The 20,288-nt window shown below is 35.6% G+C and overlaps 1 protein-coding gene across 5 annotated transcripts in view; it reads right to left on the bottom strand.

Moving 5' to 3' along the window:
- The window catches only part of MPDZ (multiple PDZ domain crumbs cell polarity complex component), a 162,494-nt gene that overhangs the window by 124,077 nt on the left and 18,129 nt on the right, over positions 1 to 20,288 (bottom strand). For all 5 annotated transcript variants that reach the window (XM_036021592.1, XM_036021593.1, XM_036021594.1 and 2 more), the window contains exons 2-3: positions 8,072 to 8,139; positions 6,473 to 6,639 (exon numbers count right to left, since the gene is read on the bottom strand). In XM_036021592.1, the coding sequence (XP_035877485.1) occupies positions 6,473 to 6,639; positions 8,072 to 8,087 (183 nt within the window). In that variant the 5' untranslated portion in view covers positions 8,088 to 8,139. The remainder of the gene's footprint in view (positions 1 to 6,472; positions 6,640 to 8,071; positions 8,140 to 20,288) is intronic.

Here is a 20,288-nt window from a genome sequence, read left to right as displayed (position 1 = left end):
CAAATTAAAACCACAATGAGATAATACCTCACACCTGTCAAAATAGCCATCATCAATAAATTAACAAACAACATGTGCTTGAGAGGTTGTGGAGAAAAGGGAACCCTAGTGCACTGTTGGTGGGAATGCAGACTGGTGCAGCCACTGTGGAAAGCACTATGGAATTTCCTCGGAAAACTAAAAATGGAATTGCCCTATGACCCAGTAATTCTGCTTCTGGAAATATATCTGGAAAAAAAACCCCAAAAACACTAATTTGAAAGAATACATGCACTTCTATGCTCATTGCAGCATTATTTGCAATGGTGAAGATTTGGAAGTAGCTTAAGTGTCTATTAGTAGATGAGTGGATAAAAAAAAAATCTGTGGCACATTTACACAATGGAATACTACCAAGCCACAAAAATTTACACAATGGAATACTACTCAATAGTAAGAAGAGGAAGGAGGGAGGAGGAGGGAAGCAGAGGAATAACCTTACCCTTTGCAATAGTACGGATGGGCCTGAAGAGCTTTATGTTAAGTAAGTCAGTCAAAATAAGACAACAGCCTTATCATTGCATTCATATGTGGAATATAAAGAACAAAATAAACTAACAAAGAAAACAAACAAACTCATACATAGAGGACTGACTGATGGCTGTCATCAAGGAGTGTGGTTGTGGGGCTGTGTGAAAAACACAAAGGGATTAACCAAAAAAGGAAAAATAAAAGCCCCATAGACACAGTGAGCAACTCAGCGAATACCAGAGGAAAGGGCAGCGGGGGTGGGGGTGGGGTGGGGGGGGAGGAGTAAAAGAGGGGAAAGGGAGGACAAATGGTGATGGAAGGAAACTTGACTTGGGGTGGTGAACACACAGTACTATATACAGACGTTGTATTATGTTGAAATAGAACTGTACATGTTAAACATATAATTTTATTAATGTTACCCCAATAAATTCAATAAATAATTCTCATCTTTCCATCGATCTTAAAAATAAAAATTTAAGAAATTATCAGTTACTGATGATACTGCTTAAAAGTAGCATACCTCTACACTTGGTCCATAAACTTGACTTGGCAGTCTACAAATACATACCTACTGATGGTGGCCCTGCAGGCACACCCCAGAATAGCACCCCCAACTGATATCTGATATCAGATATTTGAAAGAGACTCTCTAAAATGCACAGTATTTCTCTAGGTTTTCTAAAATTAGCTCCTGTTTTAAGACAAAGCATCAGAAAATAAAATACAGGTTGTACATTTCCTCATGCACCCTCTGGAAGAGAAACCATCACTTTAGTAAGTTTGAATGTGATGTATTCTTACTGTGTATTCTTAGTGTTGTTCATTGTTAAAAATATGAAAGAAGTGTTTCTTAGAAGAATAATGCATGTATTTACAATTATAATTGAAGGTCTTACCTATCAAATTGTCATTAAAACTCTTTCCTTAATTTTATATCTTTTTACAATTTTTTAATGTGGAGAAATTTAAAAAGTTATAAGTGATTTAAAAAAAAAACCCTAAATTACTAAATACTTCACAATCTGGCTTGCAAGTGTTCCTCTTACCAACAACCTGCATATATTCCATTTCTTTGATAACACAGGTCTGTATGTGACTATTTCACACTCAGCAGTGCACACTTTATAGAGACAATCAAGCATGTCTCTAGACATTGCCAAATGTCTCCTAGGAAGGGAGAATGCAAAATCACACCCAGCTGAGAACTGTTCTGTACCCATGTACACACTAATCCCACTACCTGAAATTACTTTCCCCGCCTCTATGGAAAATTCTTAACCACTTTTTAAGACCTATGTTATTTCCAGTGTGAGCTTTTCTTCTAGTCCAAGTTAGAAATTCCTTCCTCTCATACCACCTACCTTCTTGTTGTTCTATTTAATTACAGAAGCTTATATATGTTCTATTTCCCCCTCTGGATAGTGAGAACCTCTATCTTATTTATTCATTGTATTTTTATTGATTTTAGGTGTTCAGTAAAGTTTTATTAATAAATGATTGTGAGCCTCCTTTTATGAAGCATCCTTGATATAACCCTCCAATCATTGCCAAGAGAAAATCTGGCTCAATGAATGATGTCTCACATTGAGCAATACAAAATCCCCCAGTTTTTCTGCTGTTATTTTGCCAATGCACACGGGTAATAAAAATTAAATGATATAATTAACTTTAGTAACCCAAGGTGCTGGAAAAATATAGTTCTTATATTTTTATTTGATATTTGTTTAGATTTATCTTTGAATCAACTATTAATCAACATATGTTGCCATCAGAGGTTGTATCAAATACCTTTTGGAATGTGAATAGTAACACTTAGAGACATAGAAATATAAACCAAACTCAGGTTAAACTTAGAAACCAAACTAAGGTAAAACTTATAAGCAGATATATAAATCAAATTTTATACCATTAAGACTGTATTTCAAAAGTAAAAATAAAAAATATAATATTCATCAACACTGAACTTGACGATCTTGAAGTAATTTCCAACTTGATTTTATGTTAAATCAGTACCTCTCCAATTATTTCAAGAGATGTCAAAAGTTACAAGGAAACATTAGAAAATCTGACTTAATTTTGTGTGTGTGTAATATATGCATCTACATGACGTGTGTGTCATGTGTGTATGTGCATATCAAAACTTTTCTGGGAGAAAGCGGAATGAAGTAGGAGTCTGGAAATATCAAATAACAACAACAACAAAAGAGTGTCACACTCCAAAAAATTTGGAAATCACTACAAGGAGAGTGCTCTGAATATTCTGTGCCTCGGGGCTTGTTTCCCACATCAGCAGTTCTTGTAATCTGAATTAACCCATATCTTTTCTTCAACCTTAGAATTCATCTCTGTTGGAGAGAGAGAGAGAGAGAGAGAAGGAAGGAAGGAAGAAAGGAAACAAAGACCAGCAATATAAATTTTCAAATATTAGTCCCAAACTTATAACAAAAAAATAATTTTAATCCACAGTTTTCTTTTCTCACAACTGACTCAGGGTAAAAAGATGTTTCCTTTAGTGCCTGTGGTTAATTCATAAGGCAAGGCAATTAAATCATCAAGAAAGGAGCATACACCTATACAGGACTGGAGAAGCATCATAGAATAAATATGCAAATCCAATTTCCTCATGGCTGACAAGTTTCTATTATCAAACTGCTAACGTGTTTATTTGCCCCTCAATGGCTGGATGTTTGTCATGAATACGCATTGAGCCCTGCAGTTAGTAGCTGTGATGGCTAGGTGACAGGGAGGACACTACTGGAGAATTTGCACTTGACAGATCATTGACACACAGTCACATTTGTTTTTTTTTTCTTCTCTTCACTTAACAGGAATCATGCAGTAGGAAATAAACTGGAGCCATTAGAGATTATTCAGGTTTAATAGCACATATCCTTTTAGTTGGCGGTTAGAACAATGCACAATGTGGCAGAGTTAAACAGAGGCATCAATTATACTCTCAGTCCTGTTAATATTTCTGACAATATTTAAATAGCACATCCCTTCAGGGCATGGCTTTTCTTTGCCCTCTTAGTTACACACCTGTCAAGTGTTTAATTTGCCAAAGGGAAACAGTGTGGTATCTAAGAGCAGTCTTAATACTGAAGAAGCAAATTAGAAAAATTAAACATTATTGAAGAGACGTAATGAGGAGGATCTGAGGGGCAAAAATAGTAGGCTTAATTCAACATGGCATGTCAGCATCTGTCATTAAAGCAACTATATGATCATGTTCTACAATATACTGCATATACCTTGAGCTTTTCAATTATTCTCTCCCTTTGCTTTTCAAAAGACAGGAGAATTACGGTGGAAAAAATTTGGAGGGACCAAATATACCAATAATACTAACAAAGATGAAGACAGTAACTTGCACCTACTGTGCATATAAAATTATCCATCTGAAAACATAATCTAGGTATAAGGTAATAAACAAAAGCTAGCCACTATTGATCAGATCTGTGTAGTTACTGGTTTAAAAGCACAAAAATATTTCATTCTTTAGGTGCACTAATTAAATATTATACTATATATTAGCAGTTGGTAAACTATACAGAGAATTTAAGTCTAACAAAGTTTGGAATATTTGTGTTTAAACTTTAATACAGAAAATAATACAAATTTCTGAAATTGTACTCTAGTCATACAAGACAAAACTCTGGTTCAATAAATGAATGAAGTTAAATTAGTAAAGAATGGAGACTAAGGTAAAGAATCAAAACAACTGAGAGGTTGTCACCTCTCCTGAAGTTGTAACCTCAGGAGGTTAAAAACCACCTGAGTGGTTTTACCAAAAATTAAACTTTTATCAGCTAAGGACCAAGTTTCTGCCTTTAGGGGAAAAAGTTATGTGAGACGGGCTGCACAGTCAGAAATGGGCAAGGGCAGTGCCTGGCAAGGCCAAGAAAACTGAGTTCTAGTTCTAGTCACTGGCCCTCCCTTAGTTGTCATGAGAAGCACAGTGTGGGTCACAGGGTTTCCTCGGACCCTTTCAAAACTTGAACAAGTGACCTAAGAGCCAAAAGTCCAAAGGTATGTGAGACATGTTTTCAGAAGTCACCAACCTCACAGTTTACTTAGTCCTGAAATATATCAGTGTCTACCATTAATACCAAAACAACACCACACTGTGTATAGTCACAGACGGTGACATACGATGATACTGTGCTTCACAGATTTCCGAGGAGGCTGCAGCTGAATCACACAGGGCTGAGACGGTTTTGGAGCCCGTTCCCTACTTGGAAATGGTAAAACCAGCTCAGCAACAAGTAGGCCCTTCTATGCCCTCCCTTGGGCAGCCCTGGCAAGTGCAAATGCTACTCCACTTACATCAGGCAGACCATAAGGGGCATTTTTACAGTTATCTCACTGAATTAGTGGTATTTCCTGACATACTTACTAGTACTTTTTGTTTCAACTTTTCCTCTCATTCTAATCACATCTTCATAATACAACAAGGGAGATGGCACCTGCTCAACTTCACATTCTCGGAAAAACCAGTTTTTCACATCATAATCACATTTATATTCAGGATATTGGTTTCTCCAAAATCTTGCCCATCCATTCTGAAAATGAGTGTCTAAAACCAATTTTTTCAATAACTTACAAAGGGGACAAACACAACTACATATAACAAAACACCTCTTTTTCATAATTCATGATGATAACTTTAAAAATCATTAAGTAGAAATTCACTAGAGAAAAATATTTTTAAAAATTCTTCTTCATTTAATTTGTTTGGCTACCAACATATCTAGATTAAGAAGTTTCATGACATTGCTACTATCTGTTTGGGTTATTTTTGCATTTGGCACACATTTGAAGTATTTTTAATTGGAGCTGTTCTTTCATTGAATTATAAAACTAGTCTTAAGTTTCATTTTTAACCTTTTAATACAGAATATATGCTACCAAGTCATCCACTACCATTAAATTAATGCTAAAAATATTAGAATGGGAATTAACTTGGTTTGAAAGCATAGACTGACTTCCAACCTTGTGAGGGTAACAACCATTTTAAAAATATTTTTTTGCCCTGGTGAGTGTGGCTCAGTTGGTTGGAGCGTCACCCCATAACCATAACATTGTGGGTTAGACTTCTGGTCAGGGCACATACTTGGGTTGTGGGTTCAATCCCCAATCTGGGCACATACAGGAGGCAACCAATCAATGCTTCTCTCTCCCCTTCCTCTCTTTCTAAAAGCAGTGAGAGAATGTTGAGTGAGGACAAAAAAGAAAAATCACTTACATATTTTTTTAAAACCTGAGAAATGGTGATTTAATTAGTAAATTCAAATAACTGACTTCAATTTTAATTCTGTCATTGTGATATATTTCAGCTTTAATATAAATACTAGGGCTTTTTAATGCTCATGATTTTTACAGAGAAAACTGTTACATTTAGAAGTTCTAATGTTTATCACCATCTGATGCTGTCATGGAAGGAATGGCTACTTACACTCCTTTAAGAAGTGCGAACTGCAATTCCTCTAACTGATGACAGTGTAATTATTCCTTTTACTGTTAAAATGGAGGTGATTTCCCTTCTTCACACATGATTACACATGCAAATCAAGGCTTATCTGAAATCTTGTAAGTATACTGAATGTCTGAATCCGAATGAGCAAGATCACATGAAGCTTTGGTGATGATGGAAACCAAGTCTATAGCCAACCACTCCAAACATATTTTATTATCCCTTTCTCCTGTAGAGGCTCTTTTGTTAGCATTCACACAACCTTCAACACAATGTCATATCATCTACAATATACAGCAACAACCATTACAAAAATAACTAGGGGGGAAAAAGCCACAGTGAATCTGAATGTCTCCTTTGGAGGTTTAAATGACTTCATTAACTATTCATTAACACATACAAAAATCACCCTTTCAGAAAAACGCCAGCCTTTCACAAGATCTATGCCAAGCCGTGAATGCCAGCTTTGGGTGAGTGATGTCCTACCTGGTCTTTCAGCTGCTGCACAGAAGTCTGAAGGCTCAGAATCTGACTGAAGAGTGGGCTCTGCAAGACTGACTTGAGAAGGTTCAGTTTGTCTTCATTTGCCACGTCCCCACGCTCTCGCAGCTTGGCTTGCAAGCGCTCTGCGGCCTGCAGGGCCCGGTTTTTGTCTACACCGAAGAGCAGCATCCATCAGTAACAGGATTCAAACACACACATCAACCCATGCTTATAGAGATCCTACAACTATTCCTTTTAGAAAGCATAAACTTGACTTAGAAAAAAAAAGGAGGGACTGAAACATGTCACTATAAATATGTCCCTCAAACTTGAAATTTCTTGTAAGAAAGTTTGTTTGCAAGCAGGGAAATGATTAGAGTGTATGATAGATACATGCAACTAATTTTAAAGTACAGAAACTAATTCAGATAAAGTATATCTGAGTTCTAATGCCAGCTTTTTCTGCTTTAATAAAAACTATTGAGACTAAATGCTCAGTATTCCTGTCAATGCTGATATTTTCACCTACTAAAAATTATTTACAAGAAAAATTAGAAATATAACTCACATATAAGTGAATATGGATAGTCATCACATACAAAATATGACAATGCCATATATTGAAAAGAAAATCATCCTCTATGTGAGAATTTACTTGAAACTATATCACAGTAATGCATGTATCACTTCAAAAACACAAGTTTTTAATACTTTTAGAGTTCCCTCAAAATTTAAATATCAAATTTACATATATAATTTATAATTATGATAATTCAAATATTAATTGACCATACTTAATGTACCAGACACAAATCTGCAAAATAGATAATAGTAATAATAATCCCAGCATCTTACATGTTCCACCAGATAGTGAATTTCTACCAAAAATAATTAAAAACATCTCCCTAAGCACATATATGTGTGTGCACACACACATTGACTCACTCCCTCGTCTGCTCTCTCTTACTTAAAAGTGAAGCCAAATTTACTTTTTAAATGGAGCCTGTTCAACTATATGCCCTAAGATTATATATTATATATATATTAAAATATATTTGCCATATGATAGTACTCAAAAACAATGAGAATTAATTATCGCCAAAGGTACTTTCTATAATATTAAATATGGAATTACACAGAAATTGGGACATTGAAACATGAATTAATGTTCACCATGAGTTCACGAAAACACACAAATTTAAACGAGCAATATTTGCTCATATGCAGAAATTTAAAAGCAAATTATAATAAAGATACAGATGAAACTTTATCCTAGGTCCTATTTCCCATGGTATCGCAGAATAAAAAGCCACCATTAGGTTCGTACATAAGAACTGCATTTACATTTAAGCATAAAACTCAAAATTAGTAAAACGTTGCATATGCTTTTAACTTTTGTTTATAAATGATGTTTTTATAACACATCAGATGAAACTGTACAAAGATAGAAACACATTACCTTAGTTTAATACTAGTGAATAAAAACTTTTAAAAATCAAGTTACGATAGACTCCTGCTACTTAGAACATACCATATTTCAAAGATTCTACTGGAAGGACTTTCAATTCTTATTAAAAATAGTCAGAAAGTAATAGGTCTTACCTATAGTGTCTAACATATTTTTTTAATGTTCAGTGTTCTTCTCTATAAACAGCAGCCAAAATGGAACTCTGGGGAGAAAAAAAATGAAACAGTCATGTTTTATCAGAACTTTAAAATTATATTCTGAAACTATATACTATAGAAAGCACTTGATATTACTATAATTCCTCTTACCATTAAAATTTGTTGACTTAAAAGACAGTTTTCCTTATAGGCGAAAATATCTTATTTCGCAGGTAATACTTACAAGATAAGGTTAACAGCATAAAATCTCTTTTAAATAGATTACAGACATATGCAGAATATTTCCTTTAAAGCTCCTTAACACAGCTCACTAAAACCTTGGATTCATTTAAAGATTCTTACTCTCAGAGTAAAAAGCTAACTTGACTCTGCATAAGAAATTCTGTGGGCAAAAAATTAAAGTGTAAAAAGCAGAAGGTGTGATCCTGGCCTTGAAAGTTCACAGTGTAACTGTGAAGACAGCACATCCATACCAATCAGAAACGAACTGCGACATGCTAGTAGTACACCAGCCACTGGGAGGTAGTGTGGTAAATCGTGGGCAAACAACTGAATAAAAAGAGTGCTACATTAAAAAGAGATTCTTCAAAGGTTTTCAAAATACTCTCCTGGCTATAATATTCTCTTCTTTCCCATAAAAAAAAATAAACAAAAAATCATAAACTTCTTAAATGCTACAACTCACACAGATCTCATCTTTCTCTGACAATACTTGTCTAGACAGTTTTAAGTACTGAATTCAGCTCTCCACTAACAAAGGTCACATCACTAACCCATCTTTAATTTTTGCTGTCCACCAATTTTGCACAATATCTCCACAGTTAAGTCTACCATTTGTCTTGCAGAAAAATGAGTCATCGGGAAGTCAGTAATTCCTTCAATGGAGAAAAGAATCTACAACCACATCCTTACTCTCATCTGGAAGATGAGAAAGGGGATTTCTCTGAGGAGGAAGAAGTCAGTCGCCTCCTGTTATTTCTTTTAAGAGAAATTGCGTTTGGAAAGAAGGGGAGTATGTGAGGTATATATGTGAACACATGCAAACCATCAACACCTGCAATTAGCTCTGGGTAATAACAGAGAACAATACTTATTGACTTTCCTTACTCCAATTTAAAATATACTATTGAAACCACCAACTTCATTTCAAGCAGTCAAAAGCTCAGCCACTGGCACTTGTTTTAAAACATGCCCTGGTGTCAAGAAGGCCCTCACTTTAACCTGGAACTGAAACCTAAAAGCAGTGTGGCCTTGAGCAAGCGGCCTACCATCTGAACTCCAGTTTTCCAGAAAACATACTTATTCATTGCATATATTATGATAAATTAGATAAACAAAATATACCAATTTCCAGCTCACTGCATAAATCATAACTATGAAATATATATGCAGGATTAATGTTGAGATCACAAAGATGAGCACTCCAATACCAGGCACTTAATGGTTTCATGGGGAAAAACACAGGGAGATCTTAAAAATAAGATAGTCATGTTTTTTTATTCTTACTGACAAGGAGACTATAACATTCCTTCATAAAAGAGCATATAATTAGGTTTCCCCTCTCAAAAAAATTATTAACTTCTAACAATTAAAAACTTCCCAACATAAGGAAGCCCAGATCTATGTAGGTATATTTAATTAAATTGCCCAAGGGGAAGCATGGCAGCAATGAAAGAGCATGGATTAAGGAGTCTGAGGATTTCAACTTGAACACTTACTAGCTATATGTGTTTAAGTCACTTATCTATCTTTTCTGAATTTGAAAATCTCTTAAAGTTCAGAAAGGGTAAAATTATATACATGAATGCTTGGTATACACAATAAAATTTGGTGCTATTCTCTTTCCCTTATAAAATGTTAACTCAGAAAGATAGGCTGTATCGGCATGAGGTGGAGAGGGCCACCCTTTGAATTTAGAGACCCAGTGATTTAGAAGGAGTCTGCAGAGGAAGTATAGGATAGGCAATTCCCAACTAAGAGAAACAGTGCTGTCCAAGAGTTTACCTACAAGCCCATTATGTGAAAAAAGAATTCATCCTTTTCAGATAAATTCTTATGATCATAAAGGTTTTTTGTTTCTGTTTTTAAGGCTCAAGTTGCAAGTCACTGATACTAGCTCCCAGATGAAATCTCTACTCCTCTGGATTTCAGTGATAAAAAATTAGTTTGTCTGTCTTCTCTGCTCTGATGTCCCTAAAACAAATACATGGAACAAATACATGGGTACTATACAAAGCATATCACACAATTAAATCCTTTAATCTTCACCTAATCCATTCACTTGAGGAAACTAAGGCACAGAAATGTTAATTAACCTGCCCAAGGTCATACAACTAGTAAGTAATGGAGCCAGAATCTGAGCCCAGGCATTCTAGCTCCAGAGTCAATTAACAATTTAACTTCAATATCCTGCACCTCTTGATAGAAAGATGATTTACCTTACCATTCTCTCCTCTTTCCAAGTTCAAAACTGTGTAGACCCTGCCCCACACAAAGAAAAACTAAAGGAAGAAAGAGGAAGATGACTTGTGTATAAAGTCTAGTGAAATAAGACAGTCAGAGGAAGACAAATACCATAGGATTTCACTAATATATGGAATCTAACTGAACTATGAGACAGACTCACAGAGAGCAGGTTGACAGCTGGGGGTGTGGTTTGGGGGGTGGAGAAATCAAGCAAAAAGGAAAATGGACATATGAATATGGACAACAGCATGGTGATTGTGGGGGGAGGGGAGGTGGTAGAAGTAGAAGAGGATAAATAGCAATGAAAAAAATAGAATAAAAAATAAACTACTAAAAATAATTATTGATAATAATAATAATAAATTCAAGGAACCAAAATGAATAAAATCTGAAATGAACTGGTGTCAACAATACAACATAGCCAACAACCCATATAAGATATGAACATGTCAGAATTAAGTATTTTGGAAACTATGGTAGATATATCAAAGAAAGATCAGTAATATTCACCATTTATATAAAGTTCATGTATGTTTAAACAAATCACTTTTAAAATTCAAGTTTTTAGAGAAAAGCTCCAGAAAAAAACAAGCCTCCTTATATTAATATTCAAAGGACATTAAGAAAATGGCTATTACATTTCAAGGTAAAAATCCCTCAATACAAGGATAAGAATATTTATTTAAATAGCAAAGAAAATACTAGTTCTCTTCTAGCTACTCTTGATGTATATTGTGTTTGTGGCCATATCATTCATTATCTGGTTATAACTGAACCTTTCTGTTTCAGTAGCCATGGCACTGAGAACTATTAGACATATCAATAGTGACTTAGTTAATTCAGTACCTATGAGGAACTACAGAGCCAGGTACATTACATATACACATTACATCAGGGCTGCAGGAACCCTGACCATCTTGCTCTCCACAATGTCCTCCACTGCCTAGCACATTATTCTCTCCATTTTCCAGATAATACAACAGAGGAAAGCAGAGGCCGAGGCCTTACTCAAGGCCACACATCTAGCCAGTAAGCTAGAGAACTCTCATTTGAATCCAACTTTGCCTGATTTCAAAGAACACACTAATTCTTCTATCACACTACCTGTATCTGCCATACTGTCTTGAAAAAAAAATCACATGGTATAAATACATTGTTGAATGGAAAAAAAAGTCCAGGGCAATGCATTAAATTTCTAGTATTTATATACAAGGGACAGAAATGTTTCTGTAGGTGTAACTAATATAAGCATGGTTAGTAAAGCATGGGTTATTTTTACGAGCTTTCTAAAGACTAATAATAGAATGTGAGAAGCTGGAGGGCATTAAGAGACATTTATTTTGCACTTCATTTCTTCTATATTTTTTTAAATTTTGTATCAATATAAGGCTGCCAACATTAGCAAATGAAAATACAGAATACCTAGTTAAGTTTGAATTTTTGATATATGAAAAATTTTGTAGTATAATTACATCCCATGCAATACTTGGGACATACTGTATTTTTTGGACTATAAGATGCACTCCCCGTGTCCCCCCCCCCCCCAGCAAATTTGGGAGGAAAATGCAGCAGCGACCCTGCTCCTGCCTCCTGTGACCCCATTCCACTACCACTCCCCCACAGTGAGCCAGGTAAGCTACATTCGGACTATAAGACATACCTCCTTTTCCTCCCAAATTGGGGGGAGTGTGTCTTATAGTCCAAAAAATACGGAATTTATACTGATCGCCAATTTGTTGATTACATAATTCAAATTTAACTGGGAATCTATTACTTTATCTGGAAAACCTATTTATCCATATATTAGCTTAGGAAAAAACTCAATTTTTCAAAATCATTTTTAATTTAACACCTTTTCAATTCCTGAAAAACTGTAAAATAATGACAGAGTTGCCAAATCCCTTAGAAATTTCTAAAGATTTTAGCTGTGATCATACGATTTTCCAAAAATGGGTCAGCAACACTAGTTTCAACAGAGGATAAAAATCGAATAGGATATTTGGTTTTATTTAGAAACAGAAATGTTATAATTGACTAATCATTTTACTTGTTTCAACAAGTTGTACTGGTAACATGTAGGCACAGCTTTTATGTAGTAGACAATCAGTGCTTAAAACATAAAACAAATCATTCTGCCCAATGCAGATTACATGGCAACTAACAAGTGAAAATATGTTTTATGCTAAAAATAACTCTAGTAAGAGAAACTGTCCCAAATGCATACAATTTTCTAGATATCTTAAACAATTCTGACTGTAAGAGGAGTACAATATTAAGAGCTTCTGCAATGGTTTGTGGCTTGTCAAAGTTGCTCAGCATCTGTTACCGCATTTAAATTTAGCATTTGTCTCGTTCATAGCTGCATCAGCACTACCTGAACTTAGCTCTCAAATGTGAGGCTGTAGTCATTTGCAGGTACTTTGTCATAAATTCAACTGGCCATGACAGCAACACTTACCCTTTCAGTAAGAATTCATATTCTAGGATAATGTTATTGAACTATTGCTCCAAAAGGAGACAAATGACACCAGCATCACGCAGTCATCCAAGAGGAAACACTCAGCCTCTTTTTAGCAACTTCTGCCTCATTTTTATAGTCTTGATCAAAAGAGCAGTTGTGAGCAATATTTTTATTTTGCAGTTGGCATTTATGAATCTTTTTTAATTCCTTCAATAATAATAATGTCTATTATTTTACTCTCCCAAATCAAAGACAATCAGGTATCAAGAAACCTTGTCTTTACAAGATATTTCAAAATACTGATTCAAAATCAATAGTCTTGTCCTTCTTTTATAAAATGGAAAGATAAATTACCCATCCAAAGTGAAAATGCCAAGGGGATCAGAGGATTAGAAAAGAACTCAAGTTCTGTTATTACTGATTCGACCACACATGGGAAGCCTACATGAATGACGTTGTTGAGTGGCAGAATTAGAGAAATAAGGGCACAGTCTGGGAACCAACAGGCAAAGTGACTGGAAGAAAAAACCCTGTAAACTGGCACTTAAAATACAAGATGACATAAGGATACCACACCCAAACGAAAGAGACAGGAAAAGCTTCTGAGACCCCTGCAGAGAGTCCTAAAGAACAGATGGGACTTAGGACAGAAAGAGTGATAAAAGAGGTCCCCACATAGAGGCAAGGATGCATCGTACCTTCTGAGAACTGCAAGTAGTTTCTTGCATCTGGATTGAGGTTGAAGGAGGAGGAAGGACAGAAGCAGACATGATGAGGGTGCTGCATACTGTTCTTAAAGAGTTTAAATATTTAGCTGTGAAAGACCTATGAGAAGCAAAAGAAACTGGGAAAAAAGGCCAGATACCAGACAATTTTTAGAAATAGGGATGAAAGTGAAAAATAAATAAAAATGGGGGATGGATTCAAGAATTAATTAAGAGCCATAAGCAACAGGACCTGGCAATATGGATGGAACAAAGATGAGTCTAGCACGAATCCCAGCTTTTCTGTTTCAGTTACTGACTATCCAGTCAGTAATACCAATCACCTAGACAGAAAATATAAAAAGAACAGCATATCAGGGGTATGACTCTTCTAGAAATAAAATCTGTCCTTATCAAGAGTCTAAAAGGCTGAATCATTGTACCTTATAATGCTGCCACGGACTGAATTATATGCCCCCAAAATTCATATGCAGAAGCTGTAACCCTCAATGTGACTGCATTAGGAGATAAGACTTCTATGACCTTATAAGATAAAAAGGAGAAGATATCACTTGCTCCCTCCCCTCCTTCTTCCTACCCCCTCTCTCCACATGTAAACACCAAAGAAAGGCCATGTGAGGACACAGTGGCTATCCACAAGTGACGAAGAGAGTTTTCACAAAAACCAACCTCTGCAAGACCTTGATGGCAGACTTCCAGCCTCCAGGACCATGAGGAAATAAATTTCTGTTGTTAAGCCACCCAGTCTATGGTATTTGCTGTGACAGCCCAAACTGACTAATATACAGGGTGGGGGAAAAGTAGGCTTACAGTTGTAAGTATGCAAAACACAAAGTTTATTCTTATATTATCATTTATTAATCATTGTATTATTTTCCATATGAACAACCATAAACCTACTTTTGCCCCACATTGTAGATTTCAACTTTTCCACAGCCCTTACACCAAAAAACACATTAGTCACTATGACTCTCCTCTCCTCCAATCAGAACCCATGGAACAAGGGCTGGGCACCTCACTCAAGGAAAGACAATCTAAGTGCTGACCTGAAAGGTAAAACTGGGCTAGTCTCTCTTGGGAATTTGAGAAACATTCTAAAAATAAACCAACCACTGGTAGAGCTAGAGTTGAAAAGAAAGAAGAGGAGTAAAGAATGAAGAGGCACATGCAAGCCTATGTTATGAGAGAGCAAACAAGTCAGTTGATAGAGACAGAGAAACAGAGCTTCAGAGAACTAACACAGCCAATGGCAGGGAAACAGAATAATTGGTCCCTAAGATGCAGTCACTGACACTCCTCTGTCTTACAGAGAGCTCCATTTTGCCAGAGGTAATTAGTATGAGGTTCTTTGTGCTATGAAACAACCTGCTTGGTGTAGCAACCCACCATCACCTCCCAAATAACCGGATCCCTTCACACACCCCTCTTAACAACAAGTATTCTTTCTCCATATGAACACTCTACTTCCAATAAGGATGAGAGATATAAAGCAAAGATAACTTTAATAGGACCATGGAGATCATTAAGAATCCTACAGGGAAGATAATTACATCAGAAAAACAAGGCTTAGGGTAACTGCTCTTATGGCAGATACATAAAATACTATGAAGTATTCAATTTTGATCAGTGCCTGAGAAAAGGTATTAGGTTCAATCAAATAAAACATTCACCCACTACTGAAAAAGGAATTTTTGATCTAACTGAGAAGGTTTCATTCTACTAATGAAACCACTAACCGTAAACATTTAAAATAATGGTATTTTTGGCAAAAATATTCCAGTTATAACAGGCTAGAAGTAGTAGTTTCACTTTAAACTCTACTAGAAAAATAAGCCAAATATGTATATCAAAAATCTAAAATATCACTACCAAACAGAAATTGAATCCATAATTTATAAACTAGGAGGAAAAAAGATGAAATAAAGAATACTCAAATAATCTGTAAGAGGTAGGGAACAGAGGGGGAAAAACAGGAAAAGAAACAGTAAACACAAAACAAGGGGACTAAAATAAACCCAGGTATCTATATTCATAATAAACACAAATGGATCAGACTCACTTATTAAAGAATAGATTCACTATCCAGATGTCAAAAATGAATTGAGACCTGTAGAATAAGTATAGTTTAATATCACTGATCTATATTTTTAAAATATATAAAATATGCTACATATGTTCTCTCATAATACTCATATGTACTACAAATATGTACATTTGTGCTCTCATAATATAAATAATTAATTAAAAGGAGACGTTCTAAAATCAATTATAATACCAGTTACTTTTAGGTGTGGACAGCTGGAAGATATAGCCTGGATCAGAGGGAGGTCAGAGGGGATTTTACCTTTCTCTATTTTTTTAAGGAAACTATACTTTTGTAATGTTTTTAAAGTATATATGTAGAAAGTAACTGGGTTGAAGTATTTATGCATGAAATAGTGAAATGTCTGGGATTTGCCTCACTGAAATGGAAGGAACAGAAGACACAAGACCTGGGCGTGAGCCAACAGTGATTACAACTGAAAGGTAATGCCAGGGTTCACTGCAATCATAATTCACTGTCATGTGCACACTGTGAAATCTGCATTTGAAACTCTGATAATGAAAATTAGAAGAATAAGAGATTGGCAGTAAACATATGAAAATATTAATATCTAATTTGGAGGATAGGACTAGGGATGATTATTTCCTTCTTACTTATTTCTAATCCCATCATCCTTCCTCAGGGAAAAAAGATTTCACCTCCAACTATTCAATTATTTGGAAATATTTTTTTTTTTACCATTGGTAAATGCTTCCAAAAAAATAATTTCTTCAGGCTAGATTACTTAACTTCCAGCAAACTGAGAGAAAATATTATGAAAAGACTTCTGCAAAAATTAGTATGTGGTAAGGAACTTTCACTTTTACCATTAAAAACAAAATTTTACTCTGATTTTTTGGAGGCTACTCTGCTAGTTTGGCCAACCAGTTTTAGATCAAGAGTCTTAGAAGCAGAGCGCACAGCCCTGGCTTAGCCAGCCCCACAGGAGAGGGAGCCACAGGGCAGGATACGATGAACACTGCTGTGGTTCTACTCGCGAACTCAAACACAGGGCAGACACCAATCCCCACCTGGGGAAAGGATGGCCAAACTCAAGGGAGCACATAAACATAATCTGTTCTGACTGAAAGAAAACTTATCTTTCATATATATTCATATGACAATATAATAGTTAGTCACATAATATCTAAGTTGATACTCTAATATGAAGAAGTGTCATAATAATCCATAACATGTAGAGATACAGAAATCAAAACTTTGACCAAGAATCCATATACTCTAAGCAAGTTTTGGTAAAACTAATATTGTCTCATTCCTTTCCCAGGAATTTCCTAATAGGAAGAAAAAAAACACTTGTTGACTTTTTGTAAAGAAAAATATATACCCGTATTTTTGGACTATAAGACCCACACCCCAAATTTTGGGGGAAAGGAGGTGCATCTTATAGTCTGAATGTAGCTTACCTGGTTCACTGGGGGGGGGGGGGTCAGCAGCCTATGTTATTTATGTTATTAAATAATTTACCACATTTTTTGCTTTGAAATTTTTTTCTTACTTTCCTCCTCTAAAACCTAGGTGCATCTTATAGTCCAAAAATTTGTTATAACACAGAAATGAAAATATTTTATTATAGATATACTTATACAACAACTATATTTATACTAACAAACATTTATTAAATTAACTTTTGTTTTGAAAGTCACTTCCTTTCATTTTTAAGACTTTTGGCCTGAGGTGAAAGGTTCCTTGTCTTTTAAAAAAGTCTACATGTTCTTACCTTAATGGCAGACTCCTTAAAGCTCAAAGTAGCTTTATAAAGACTTTTACCAGACTCACAGACACTTCTAGAATGACATATTACATTCTACGATGCTTTTAAGTTAAGCCCCCTTGTTTACTGCTCATACCCAACTATGAAGTCAATTTTATAATTAGCACTGCAAAACACGTAGCTCACAGATAAGCTGGAGCTCCCTGAGGTTTGGTTAGATAACGAATCAGTTGTGTGTACGTATGGGATTAAAATCTCAGGCTGCTGTTATCATTCAACTGACTATTTGAAAGGCTGACCTTTATTTTTTAATATACCACACAAATCAACTCTGTTTATAGTCCATTGTATTGTATTCATTTCTTTCCTCCTCCACCCTCATCCATAATTTTTTTAAAATAAAAAACAGTCCACACATACACATTAGCAAACTATGGATTCCAATGTTTTCTCTCTGGACACCCATTTTTACATATTTTCCCTCCATAATCTCATCTCTTAGTAAATCCCTATGGGACAGGAGCCCTCAATTGTTAAGTCACACCAAACATGGTGACTCAGAGAAAAGATGCAGATGCTTCTGAGAATGAAGATTCAGCCTCTTTCTCTCACTCCCAAGTTAAACTCAGGGGAATTCAGGTTTGTTGGGCAGTTTGCCCATTTGCTACCACATTTTCATGGAGGCACCAAGACTCAACAGGCCAGCATATTTCTTAGGCAGAAACATGCAGGGAAATCCCTTCAAGGGCTGTCCTCGCAGGCAAACACTGGGTAGACATCAAACTGCATAGGCCTATAGCTAGCTGCTCATAAAGCACTCATTCCAGTCACATAATGTCCCTGGGGAAGCTGAAAATGTGCAGAGGGATTAACTCTGTGCGGCAGAATTCCCTGGTGCAATTTCTACACTGGCAACAAGGACTCCAGAGAAATTACTTTGGCTTCCAGCCTCCTGCCCTTTTGCTGCCTGGAATGAGGCAATTCTCCAGGTAAGACTATGTCCTTGGTGCTTAGGAAAAGCAGGGATACTTAAGGTGTCCCCATGGGACCCAAAACATGGCCAGCTGCTGTACTGCATTAGGACTTATCAATTGCTGGAGGAGGTAACAATACAGAAGATATCTGTCACTTCTCAGCCCCCTCTCAGTGACAGGATTTTCTCTGAGTTTGTGAGATCTCAGTGTTGATACTGGGGCAGAACAATATGTGGTTTTGTCAGGTGTAACTGAATGATTCCTCAGGGTAAAGTCCTAAAGCAGCAATTTTCAAAGTTTTTCATTTCACAGCACACATACACTAAATTACTAGTTCTGCAGCACACCCAAAAATATTTTTTCCTATGTGACCAAAAAAATTGGTATAATTTTAATTTATTCCCATCAAATGGCTATTATTATATTGTTTTTTATCATTTTTTTTCATTTGACAATCTAAGGGAAAAGAGGTCAGTGCCCCTGAGTAAATAGTCAGGTACTTACTACATGTTTTAAAAAATTTTGTGGCACAGTGGTTGAAAACCTCTGTCCTAAAAGATAGATAGTGAATGGGAACAACTTCTGTAAATACAGATGAAACTGGAATTAGGAGGTGAGAGGGTAGATGAGAACATTACAACCATGGCACTTTGACTTATCTACCCACCCAAACTACCTTGATTAATGCCCTTCACCGAAGGTCATTTCCTAGTGTTAGTCCTTATAACTTTTAAAATAACTCTACTTCCACCATTTCCCCATTATTGTTCCAAATTGTTTCTCCAGTTCTGGAATCTTTTCTACAAAAATTATGAAGAGTGTTGTCTATCATATCACCTATTCAGCTATCGCTGAGTTATAAGTACTATACATAATTAGATATTTTTATCCTTCCCTATCAATCAGTGCCTCCTGAATTCGGTTTGTGCCTTTCATAATTTCCCTTTTGCTGAATTTGGACAAGGGTAAAGATAAAGTTTACAAACCTTACTAAAAAAGTGACAGGCTCAAATTTCTGAGAGGAAATCCTCTGGGAAGAAAACAGCACATTAGTGTGATAGTGAATATGGCTGTTTTTCTTCCCTGTACTATGCCTGTGGTGGCTAGTACCAAAGACAGCAGCTATGCCGACATCTTTGCTCAGAGAAGCGCTACATGGGAAGGGCTCATGAATGATCCCATTCTCTCACTTTCTCTGAGCCCACTCTTTGCACTACTTTTCATACAATACTTTTCAGCCAGAAAAAAATTATAAATTTATTTGAAATTATTAATGCCTAATAAATTATTAATGCTTAATAATTTAAAATATCTTATCTGAAGACACAGAAAATTTTGTGAGCTTTTACCCTTTCTAAGACAAGTTGCTAATAACATTGCACAGATGCAGAAATAGGTCACAGAGATTACTAACTTTCCCAAGCTCACATAACTCAGACATTTTTTAAGCCATCATATTTCTACAGCCATTAGTATGTGGCAGTACTGAAAATTCTATGTAATAGAACATCAAAATTATCTAAAAGCTTCAGCCGAAACTAATGTAATTCAGCTGTAAGAAACTTTGGGGGCAGAGAAGAAAGAAAAATGGGCTTAAAACCCTTACTCAATCAGACTGCATGTATATCCTCAGTAGATAGTCTAAGAAATAAATTGTTAAGTTTTCCATGCAATTTTGCTGATTAAAAAACAACTTTATTCTTCAGGCATAAATTTATCACCAAGTACTCCCTTTAAGATATAAAAGTTTTC

This window comes from Phyllostomus discolor, chromosome 3 (genome assembly GCF_004126475.2).
Source record: "Phyllostomus discolor isolate MPI-MPIP mPhyDis1 chromosome 3, mPhyDis1.pri.v3, whole genome shotgun sequence".
Classification (NCBI taxonomy): Eukaryota; Metazoa; Chordata; class Mammalia; order Chiroptera; family Phyllostomidae; genus Phyllostomus; species Phyllostomus discolor.
The sequence above is the reverse complement of the archived record's forward strand: the minus strand, read 5'-3'. Positions and strand labels throughout refer to the sequence as shown.